Source organism: Planococcus citri, chromosome 1 (genome assembly GCF_950023065.1).
Source record: "Planococcus citri chromosome 1, ihPlaCitr1.1, whole genome shotgun sequence".
Lineage (NCBI taxonomy): Eukaryota > Metazoa > Arthropoda > Insecta > Hemiptera > Pseudococcidae > Planococcus > Planococcus citri.
In genome coordinates, this window is record NC_088677.1 from 20,820,620 (window position 1) to 20,832,872 (window position 12,253).

The 12,253-nt window shown below is 36.5% G+C and overlaps 1 protein-coding gene across 1 annotated transcript; it reads left to right on the forward strand.

Annotated features, from left to right (window-relative positions):
• The first annotated feature begins 1,149 nt into the window (after window positions 1–1,149).
• On the forward strand, window positions 1,150–7,416 carry LOC135834058 (uncharacterized). Its single transcript, XM_065347897.1, has 2 exons — window positions 1,150–2,605; window positions 6,667–7,416. Exons 1-2 carry the CDS (start codon window positions 1,150–1,152, stop codon window positions 6,681–6,683), a joined length of 1,473 nt encoding a protein of 490 aa, XP_065203969.1. The 3' UTR covers window positions 6,684–7,416.
• The last annotated feature ends 4,837 nt before the right edge of the window (window positions 7,417–12,253 follow it).

The window sequence follows — 12,253 nt, forward strand, 5'->3', positions numbered from 1 at the left end:
GCAGGTTCTTTTTTTAAATTCCTGTAACAATCCTATTTCCCTGAAATTCCCATGTGTTTCCTATTTAATTTACTTATCTGATTCCTACACATCAAATCTCATTAAAAATCCCCTTCTGTAATTCCTATAATCAAAACCTATACCACATAAATGGCGCCCAACGTGGAGCAGAGATTTGTGTATTTTTTGAAATAGGAATTTTACCTCTACTTACCTACTTACAAAAATTTCAATTTAGAATTTGTGGTGTCAAAAGTAATTCATTTTTAGACTCAAAATTTATTCTAAAATCAAAACAAAATTGTTTCTAACGCCAGAGATATTTATAATTGTGCACCACCAGCTTCCATTTTTAAATGGACAAGAAGAAACGGTCAGTTTGTGAATCCACACTGATTACGTAGGTGTAGTTTTCACTTAGGGAAAAATTTGTAACGAGATTTTTTGGTAAAAAAGTGCAAGAGTAATTGTTATAATTATAGATAATCATATTGTAATGAACATGTGTTCGAGAACATTTTATTTTTATTTTGAAAGGGTTAAAAAATGAGTCGTTTTGCGTATACGTAATATTGTTATCTTGTATGAGTCATATGTCGGGGTATTTGTCAGCCCGATCGGCCGGTTCGTTCGGCGCGCGCCACCTGTTAATATTTATACGATACCTACCAAATTGTAAAATGTTGCATCATTGTAATTTTGTAACCTGCCGAATAAAGATATGATACAGTCCACAATTTGATTATTTACATGGTCCTTCGGGCCGGATTTGCTTAAAATTGGTTAATTAATGGATTTTTATTTGTGATTATTTTTTTGTTCTGATCGACGTGAATACAATGATCAAGTGAGTCGGCATATTTTCAGTGAATTATTCGTGCGTTTTTTACATCGACACAGGTAACAGGTGCGTTAGTATCTTATCAACGACGCGTGATTTTTTGGAAGACGTTGCGCCTGTTGTTTATCAACGTTGTGAATTATTTTTCGATGTCGCGCGCTATTTATCGACGCTATGCGCTGTATTTCGACGCTATTTTGATGCGGTAAGCTATTTTTTGACTCCGTGCGTACTGTTTTTTTCGACACTGAAAGTGTAATTGTGCCGCCACACGTATTTTTCGTTGCCGTACTATTATTTCACTTACCATGGCAGACGGTAATGATAAAATTTCAAACCACGGTGATAATATTTCGAACCTTGGAGGAAATCCAAGCCAACATAGTGATGACAACCAGTCAAAAAAAAGTAAGGAGGACGATCTTCACACTCGTTCCCATGCCGCATCAACCTTTATAAACACTTCGAGGCAGAATTGGATTGCTACAGCTACTGCGAGGTGTAATGTTCTAATAGGCGATCTCAACGAACAATATGAGTCTGCGCAAGAGCTTGCCGAGGATCAAGGTTTGCCCTCCAAAAAAGCGACAATCGCCAAAACCGAGTTAAAAGATTTGGAATTAATAAAGGAAGAATTCTGTAAAACGAATTCCAACCTGATCGAAGTAGTTTCCTCAGCCAAGGAGAATCCGATCGAATACGAAGTAAGCCGTATGCGTTTTATGACTACTTATCGTAAAACTCGTAATATTTTTCTTTCGATGGAACCTATACCTGACGAGTCATCAGTGCCTAGCTCAAAATCGAGTAATTTGAAAAATTTAAAATTGCCAAAAGTTGAGATTCCAATTTTTGATGGAACTTTTAATAACTGGACCTCGTTTAAAAATTTATTTACGTCGTTAGTTCATAATAACAATGAGCTTGATAATGAAGCAAAGCACCATTTTCTTCAAACAAAAGTTTCCGGTGATGCCGCAACAATGATTGTAAATTTGCCTACTGAGGAAGATAATTATGAGAAGGCTTGGTCTATACTACTCAAACATTACGACGATCCGTTCCGGCAAATCGACGCCCATTTTAATGCTCTTTGGAACTGCCAATCTTCAAACAAGGGGTCGCCGACCCTGAAAGAGCAGATGGTTCTTTTTAGACAGCATACAGCTGGTCTTCAGGCTATTTTTAGAAAGAACAAGATCGATGGTTTCAGTCAAAGCATGCAGTATTGGTTTCTCAAAAAATGTGACAAGGGTACTCATGCAGAGTGGCAACGTGAGCTTTCACGAAATAAAAGTTTCCGATCTCTCGACGAATTCTATGATTTTATGGACAATCGTAGTGCCGCTTATCAACGTACTTCGGCGAATAATGACACATCAGCGAATGGTAGCAAGACAGCTGTGAAACGTAATCATCATGGTGTTGCAGTCGTCGGTGCCGCAGCTACGAAATCGAAGTATTGTGTATTCTGTAAATCAAGACAGCACTACATTCCAGCCTGCCCAGACTACAGAAATCTTTCTGCGCTCGATCGTTTCAAGTTTGCAAAACGAAGCAAACTATGCTTTTCCTGTTTCCGTTCAGACTGCCGCCCCAGCCGGTGTGCCAGACAAGTTTGCAGAAAATGCCAAGGGGCTCATAATACGCTTCTCCACATCTCGCCTGAAGAATGGGCTACTTCAGCTCCACCTCGCCAACCAAATTCGACACCAGCTCAGCAACAAGCTGAATCTACAACTCCGAATCAACGCTCTACTGAAGGTGAGTTGAGTATTTCAAAACCTACAGGTAATTTTGATAAGGTTTCCGATGTACATGATACTTGTAATTCAGATATTGTAACTGTTGCAAATTATTTAAATATTGTAAAGGGTAATGGGCTCAATGTCTCTAGTAATTCTCCGAGAGTGATTCTGTCAACTGCAATTGTATTAATTACTTCGAATTTTTCAAAAATTCCAGTTAGAATATTATTAGACCAAGGGAGTCAATTCAACTTTATATCTCGTTCAATTTTGAAAGACCTCAAAGTTCGTGCTGAAGCAGTGGCTGTTTCTGTTTCGGGCATCAGTGCCAATAATACCTTTGTAAATCAACAAGTTCAAGTAGAAATTCAATCAAAGCATTCTGGATACAGAGAAAAAATTCAGTGCCTAGTTTTAGATAAAATCACTGATCAATTACCAGCACAATCTTTTTCAATTGAAAATTGGAATATTCCACCAGATATACCTCTGGCAGATCTGTCGTTCAACCTCCCAGGGGAGATCGACATGCTGTTAGGAGGAGAAATTTTCTGGAAGGTGTTAGGTAACAAACAAATTCAATTAGGGAAAAATTTACCAACTTTACGTGAAAGTAAGTTGGGTTGGTTAGTTACTGGTTCAATTACAATTTCAGAAAATGCTGGTAGACACTGTTTATCAGTGTCCCAGCAAGCTGATGAGCACCTCTTAGATTCGTTGGAGAGATTTTGGTCTAGTGAAAATTTAGATAGGGAAAATTTGTCTGCAGGTGAAACAGCTGCTGAAAAAGTTTTTACTGATACAACTTATAGAAATAAACAAGGTCGTTTTGTAGTCAAATTACCATTCAAAGATTCGCCTAGTCTTTTAGGGAATTCAAAACATCAAGCACAAAATCGTTTTTACTCACTTGAGGCTAGATTTAAGAAAAATCCAAAATTTAAGGAGAGGTATGTAGCTGCTATTGAAGATTTTATAAAACAAGGCCACATGGTGGAGGTCACTGACCACACTGTGAAAGGGCCAGAATACTACATTCCTCATCACGCAGTTATAAAAGAAACTTCTACAAGCACAAAGTTGAGAACGGTTTTTGATGCTAGCATGAAAACTTCAAACGGAGTGTCTCTCAACGATTTGCTGCTGGTAGGCCCAGTTGTTCAATTGGACCTCCTCTCAATATTGTTTCGATTTCGAATGCGGCGTTGGGTTTTTGTTGCAGATATAAAACAAATGTACAGGCAGATAATAATTGATGAGAAGGACACTACGTTTCTCCGAATTTTTTGGCGAGCTTCTGAAGATGAACCTCTGAAGGTTTATGTAATTCTAGTGTTACTTTTTGGTTTAGCACCTGCTCCATTTCTGGCCACAAGATGCCTAAAAGCTCTTGGGGATGAAATTCGCGATCTAAATTCTCTAGTCAAGGCTGCTCTATATTATGATTTTTATATTGATGATGCACTTTCAGGAGCTGATTCGTTGCACAACGCCCTAAAATTACAAGCAGATTTAATGGCAACATTGAAAGCTGCAGGCTTTGAATTGGGAAAATGGTGTGCGAATCACCCTGATTTGCTCAAAAATTTACCTTCTGATATGATTGAAACACAGTTTCCCTTCCAATTCGAAGATAAGAAAACTATTAAAACTTTAGGCTTATTATGGCTTCCCAATGAAGATACTTTCAAAATTTGGTTTCATGTCCAACACCCTGAAAATGCTAAAACCAAACGTCAAGTGCTGTCAGTTATAGCTTCTATTTTTGATCCGATTGGATTTATTGGTCCAGTCACAGTAAAGGCAAAACTGATTATGCATGAGATTTGGAATTCGCATAAGGGTTCAAAGGGTAGCTCTAGTTGGGATGATGAAATAGCAGATGATTTGAAGAAAATTTGGATAGATTTCGCGTCTCAATTAAATCAACTAAATGAATTTTCATTTCCTCGATATATATTTCCTCTCAATGAAAAGCATATTTGTTTAGAAATTCATGGTTTCTGTGATGCTTCTGAGAAGGCATACGGAGCCGCAGTATATGTACGTTCTGTGACAAGTACTGGCTCAGTTACAGTTCATCTATTTTCAGCAAAGTCTAGAATAAATTCAAAAAAGCAGACAATTCCCAGGCTTGAATTGTGTGGGGCGCTGCTATTGAGTGAATTGGTGCACAAAATCAAAGAAACCTTACAAATATCACATCAAATAAGTATCATTCGTCTATGGTGCGACTCTACAGTTGTTCTTGGTTGGTTAAATTCACCAGCTCAACGTTGGCACACATATGTGGCCAATCGAGTTCAAAAAATCACTGATTTGACTTCTGATGGGATTTGGGATCATGTGGGTACCAAAACAAATCCTGCCGATTTGATTTCTCGCGGCACTTCTCCGAGTGAATTACGGAATTGTGACCTTTGGTGGAAGGGGCCAAATTGGCTACATACTTCAAATGTTCCTTGGTCAAAAGATATTAATTTCGTGAACGGATCAGAATCTCTCCCAGATCTTCGAAAGGTTCAAACCATTCATTCTTTTATCACAACTGCCAACGATCTGATATTTTCAAAATTCTCAAATTATTCAAAATTGATCAGAGTTGTAGGTTATATGCTCAGATTTGTGCACCAGGCACACCCCTACGCACCTAGAATATATGGAACTTTACACTTAATTGAACTTGATATTGCAACAAAGGTGCTTATTAAGGTAACTCAACAGCAATATTTTGGAAGTGAAATTGTTCTTTTACAATCAGGACGTGGATCAGAATTGCGTGGTCCTCTCTATGGTTTGAATCCATTTCTGGATGATTTTGGCCTAATTAGGGTAGGTGGTCGGCTTGGAAACTCGGATCTGTCTTTTGAACAGCAACATCCAATTGTTCTGAGTCAACATCACCACTTCACCAAACTTTTAGTTCGTCATTTACATTTGATACATTTACATGCAGGTCCAATGCTGCTCAAATCAATAATTCGCAGAAGGTTTTGGATATTAAAAATTCACACAGCCATAAACAATTGCATTTTGCGTTGTATTCGTTGCATAAGGCAAAAGGCCCAAGTCAAAACTCAACTTATGTCAAATTTACCTCGAAATCGTGTGGTACCTAGTAAGCCCTTTTCAATCACAGGTGTAGACTATGCAGGTCCTGTTCTGTTAACAGAATGGAGATCTAGAAGTACAGTAGTTCACAAGGCATATATAGCTGTTTTTGTGTGTTTTTCCACGAAAGCAATACATCTCGAACTTGTCTCAGACATGACTTCTGATGCGTTTATTGCAGCATTAGAAAGGTTCGTTTCTAGGCGAGGTATACCTACAGAAATCCATTCGGATAACGGTACTACTTTCACTGGAGCGAATAAATTGCTACAAAAATTATTTCAAAATGAAATCTCTACTAAATTACAAACAACTGCAGTAAATAAGGGCATTAATTGGAATTTCATTCCTCCCTACGCGCCGCATTTTGGCGGATTGTGGGAGGCAGGGGTGAAATCTGTAAAGGCTCATCTGAATAAGGTACTCAATCACGAAGGTGTGAGACTGACTTTCGAGCAGTATAACACCGTTTTAGCTCAAATAGAAGCCTGCCTCAACTCACGTCCGTTGACACCAGAATCAAGTGATCCAAATGATTTGAATGCTTTGACTCCAGGGCACTTTTTGATCGGAGGTCCGATAACAGCAATTCCCAACCCTGATTTAACAAATGTGCCTGATAATAGGTTGAAATTTTGGCAGAAAACACAAAAGCTGCACCAGACATTTTGGCAACGTTGGTCTGCTGAGTATTTGAACACTCTGCAACAACGAACTAAATGGAAATCTGTAAAAGATGAATTGAAGGTGGGAATGCTCGTCATTATAAAAGAGCCGGAGGTTCCTCCAACCAAATGGCCCCTTGGTCGTATCAAAGAATTACACGTAGGAAAAGATAATCATACCCGAGTGGTTACTTTAAGTACTGCTAAGGGTGAAATTACCAGAGCAATTTCTAGAATTGTTCTACTACCAAATGATGACAAATTTTAAAAAACATGCGAATATGTTATTTTCTTATTTCAGGTCACTCTCAGAAGTAGCTTAATTCGATAATGAGAAAAATCGTTGGAAGAATGAAATCTAAGTTTCAAGAAGAACTTTATCGAAGGAATAATTTATTTATTTGAATATTGTTAGAAGTTGAAAATTGTGCAACTTGATAATTTTACATTTATTTATTTATTCTGAATAATGAATACCCCTACTGTTAGATACGAATTCAAGGATCGATCCGCCGTGAGGGTACTCTCACAACTAAACCCTTTGTGGTTACCTTTAATTTACGTTGACTTATAACTCAATGACTACTCCTGGGGGTTGCTATATAAGCGTGCCTCGGAGCTTGCTGTAGGTTGGGTTAATGTACAACCCAAGTCTTACTAGTACCAGTGAGACTGGAATTACTAACAGTAGTGTTGCACAATATAATATGAAAACCTGCAGATACGTACATAAATGATCAATCAATTTCCACGAAGTTCTTTCTTTATTTCATCAGTATTTGATTTTTTGAATTTGGGCACTCATTTGAGTGGGGAGGATGTTCGAGAACATTTTATTTTTATTTTGAAAGGGTTAAAAAATGAGTCGTTTTGCGTATACGTAATATTGTTATCTTGTATGAGTCATATGTCGGGGTATTTGTCAGCCCGATCGGCCGGTTCGTTCGGCGCGCGCCACCTGTTAATATTTATACGATACCTACCAAATTGTAAAATGTTGCATCATTGTAATTTTGTAACCTGCCGAATAAAGATATGATACAGTCCACAATTTGATTATTTACAACATGATATTCAACTATAGCATATTGGTAATTCATTATCTCTGTATATTCATGTGGTTACAACCTTCCGAGTACTTGCTTCTACTCCATTATTTTTTCGATCATTTTACATTAATACTGTAGAGTACCTACTGTTAAAAATATTTGTACAGTTAGATAAGTTTTCTCAAACAAAGCCCTTCAAAATTATTTCCGTAACATTTCCGATCACCTAGGAGTGTTTGATTACAAAATTACTATTCAAGTTTCTAATAGGGACAAACCTTTAACATTCTTATTGGAAAAAAAAATTGAAAAAAAGATAAAATTCTGAGAAGTATATTACAGATCAGATTCTAGTTACGAATAAACCCAGGGCTTTTTTTATGGGGGACGCAGGGAGACACCGTCACCCCAAAGAAAAGTTCGAAAATATCGAAAAATTTTCATAACAATTAAACAAATGAACGAATTTTTAAAAAAATGACAAAATGAATAAATTTTGGTAACTTTTTCAAAAAATTGTGAATTATCAGAATAGTAAAAAGCGAATCCGAGATCAGAATTACGATGAAAATTTGAAAATTGCTCTAAATCTAAAATTTAGCATCCAAGTTTTTACCTCAGTAGTGAGTGTCTACTGGCAAAAAAATAGCAAGAAACCAAGAAAAAGGCGAGAAATTGACATGAGTGGCAAGAAAGCAAAAAAATAGTGAGTATAGAAATTCCTTTGAAAAACAAAAATTTCCAAAGAATCCAAAAAATCTCTGAAAAATTGAAGTTATTCCATCAATTTTGAAAAGTGGTGAGGTCAGAAAAATCGAATCCTTTTATTAAACTTGATGTTGTTCTACATTTTCAAATTACAAATTTTCTAAAGCTTTTGCCCTTGTTTCGCTCGGGCTATTCAAAATGCTGCTTTCAAGTTTTTTAAGAATTTAAAAATCGAGTAGGAAAATTCCAAAAATACTCGTAATACCCAAACTATTTGAAAAGTGCGAATTTTTCATTTTTTCTGAACAGAACCACTAACTTTTCAAAGTTTTTGATACTATTATGCTCAGGTGAAAATGTAAAATAAAAGCATACTTACAACAAAATAGTACCTAGATAGTTTTTTCGTTTTTTGGACCAATTTTTTCAACAAATTTTTGCACTCGCTCCGCTCAAGCAGTAATTTTGCCTTTATTTCGATCAAATAATAAATAATTTAGAAGGATTTTCGAAAATAATTTGGTGTGGGTACTTCGATTTTCTTTCTCAAAAATTCAAATTATGTACAGTGTGGGGGGGGGGGGGGTAATGAAAATTAGGGACTTGCAACTTCATTTAGCGTCCCCCTCAGAAAAGAAATGGACCAGAGTAAAACTATCGAATGATAATACAAATCATTGAATCAATCATATAAGTATGTAAGTAGTCTTATTTCTTTCAAATTATTATGGTGAATATTTGAATTTTCATTAAAAAAAAATTCATCTTTAAATTCAATTAATACTGTTTCAAGAGTTATTTGTTCAATTATCAAAAATTTGTCTTTGGGCCATTTCAACAGAAAGAAGTTAATTAAAATAACACCTACAATAATGTTGGTATTAGAAAATACGTGAATTTCATCGAATTCGTTCTTCGTTAATTTTTTTTTTAAAGGTCAATTTTCATATCATTCAATTTACATTATAATATAAGTAACCACGCTCTGCTACCATGATATAAAAATAAACGTTTTATTCAAAAATCAACGAAAATATCAAATTCGATATTTTTTACCAGAAATTACTTTGGAGGTCAATGAACTTTTCAACGTAATCTTCCGCATCACACACCGTTCAACACCATCGGAATAAAATTTTGCAGCGATATATCGTGAAGCTTTAGAAATAATTTTCCATACAGTACAGATAAATTTTATAAATATTTGAATGGTCATTTGTGGATTAATTCTGCAACTATGGACAAATGAAGGGAATTACTCCTAAGCGACGCCAAGGCTAACTAAACATGTTGGAAACACTACCTTTATATTGTAGAGAATGCTATTCAGCAGGTTAGCATTCTTCAACTCTGTTCTGTTCCATTTCACTGCAGTATATCCAAAAGCTTTTATCCAGAAACTAATGGACAAGGGAGAACAAAAAAATAAATGATCATAATTCATTATCTACATATTTATCACTTTCACGAATCACCAACATGTAGGTATAATATACTATGCTACATCACGTAATTTTGATTTTTGAGTAAGTAATATTTTGCATTTTTCGATATTTTAATTGGATTCTGCAAATTTCAAGTATTTTGAGATATCCTTTTACTGATGCCCTCTTCTTTCAACCATTGTCCGGTTGCAAGAACAATGAAACGAATGGAAATCTCACTCAAGTTTTCCTATATTCCAAAGCCAATAGCTGATTTATTTAAAAGAAGCACGCGAGTCATTAAGCTCATTATCTCCTAATTCTAAAATAAGATTTATATTTTCCAAGTTAGGTACTATAATTTTACGCATATCATAATGTATTTTTAAGTGAATCACGTGCTCGTTTCTTTTTCATTATATAGGTTCTTCAAGTTTATCTCGTCGTTTAATTATTTACCTAGTAAGTCTCTTTTTGTAATATTCAGTGATTTCTACTTTGTGTGCTCTCTACTTGCTAATAATATGTAGACATTTCGGAATTTTTTGCAAAGAAAGCCAATATACCCTATCATTCTAATATGTGCGTTACCCACAATTAATTTACCCATTGGTCAATGTGGAATTATTTCTAAATGACCTGTACCATAAATCTTTGATGGTACATAGTTAATGCTATTAGACAATGGGTCAATGAAACATACATCACTGAGTCTGCCGCCAAATGTCCTGGGCTGCAATTATTGCCTTTTGTCAATCTACCAGTAAGCGTGTTTCAAGGAGAAAACCCTGTAAACATCAATACAGCTACAACAACATTCATTGTAACAAACAACGGTGAATTTAAACTCAACATCCTCACAAATACGACAACCAACCTCTCGCAAGCAGTTCAATTGTTTGATTACAATGACCTTTTAACAACTGCAACCAGATCACCGCGCCACCAAGTTTGTTGATCAAGCTGGATGACACATCCGATCAAACTACTCATTGGCTCAGACTACTTTTACAATTTTATCGAGCCTGAATGTCACAAAGTTGTAACAGAAGACGGTTTGCACATCGTGCATACACCCTTTGGATCCATTTTAGTTGGGTGCAAAACTGACCAACGAACCGCATGATTGATCCTGTACTGCACAACACCCTCTCCAGCTGTTGCTGAATCATGTCCAATTGAAGCGATTAAACTTGAAGATGAGCTGATATCCATCACCAACAAAGAAAGTATCACAAACAATCAACCAAAAATGAAAGCAGTTGACAATCCACCTACATTATCTCCACAAGAACTGCTCCGCAACTTGCAAACTACACCTCTGGATCCTCGTCTTAGCTCAAAGGTGACCATCACAACTGCAATCACGACTCAGAGTACTGTATCAGTCAAAACTAAAAGCGACAAAAAACGCAAACTCCCAATTTGGATACAACAAAACTGCACCCAGCAAATGACCAAATTAGAACAACTCATCGTTGCAAATATCACTGACGAAAATGCTCTTCAAGCAGCCGCCATTGACATAATTGCAGGAAATGCCGCAGTCAAATTGTGCGAACCAGACACACTGGTAGTGCAGGAAAATCCTGCTCCACCACCCAAAACCGATGTAATGAAACCAAACTCCGCATTTACGGAAACACTAACGCCAAGCATCGATCTCACCATGATGCAATGATATGATCAAAGTACAGATCCCAACGTGCATCTCAGAAAAGGCAACCATGCGCAATTCAATTAAAACAGTACTCACTATCAGTAGGTAAGCATAAATGTTTAATTTTTCCACCACATTTTATCGTTATATGCACTTATAAAATTTGTTTCTGAATAGGGTAAAACATAACGTTCTGTAGGGAATGCCCAACCTGAACCAGGTTCTCAGATAGAGATGCCATCGCCGGCGTACCTATAGAAAAGATTCAAGTATCTACTCATAGTATATCCCAAACTGGACCAAAGAATAGCTGTGATCAGGTTTGAATTAAAAGATTGCCAGGCAAAATCATCCAGAAGGTACCATTGTTTTCAACTTGATAATAGCATCTCCCAGTTCTTGTCCAGAGACGCATGTTTAATTGAATTATAATAATTATTTTCGACTAAATGTTTATTTTTTCAAGTTTTTTTAAAATTCAAATAAATTATGAAAATTTTCAATCTCATTATTTTCATCCCATCGATAGTGTACCTATGGAGTACGTGGCGCAGAACAACCTCAGGGTCAGGCTGATGACCGATCTGGCGAGCCAACAGCCGCCCGGGCCCCTGCTTGGCCGAATATTCGAATGTACCGATTTGTAGAATACAATACAACCACAGGGGGTAAAAACTGTATCCGAATGTCCTGTGCGAAATGACCGCGAATGTCCCAAAAGGTGTATCCGAATGTCCGAAGTAAAAAAATAAGTTTAGAAATAGGGGTTCCCAAACATACGAGTATCTTGGTTTTGACGAATATGAAAACTGATTGAAGTACAACTACCTTGCCTGTATCAGGTTGTTACTTGTAGAGATGCATAATCGCTAAAGTAGATAAGCACATACGATCTTGCAATACCTAAACTGCACATTATCTTTTTCCCTTTCCTACATACGTAGCTATACGAGTACATATGTGTATGTATATGTTGGGTACCAAGTCCGAAATTGTACAATTCGGGGTTGGTACAGCCAATTTTGTACCATCTCCGAAGTGTCTGGA

What these genes read in the sequence shown, in the direction of transcription:
- LOC135834058 (XM_065347897.1), top strand. Translation starts at nt 1,150, where the DNA reads ATGGCAGACGGTAATGATAAAATTTCAAACCACGGTGATAATATTTCG.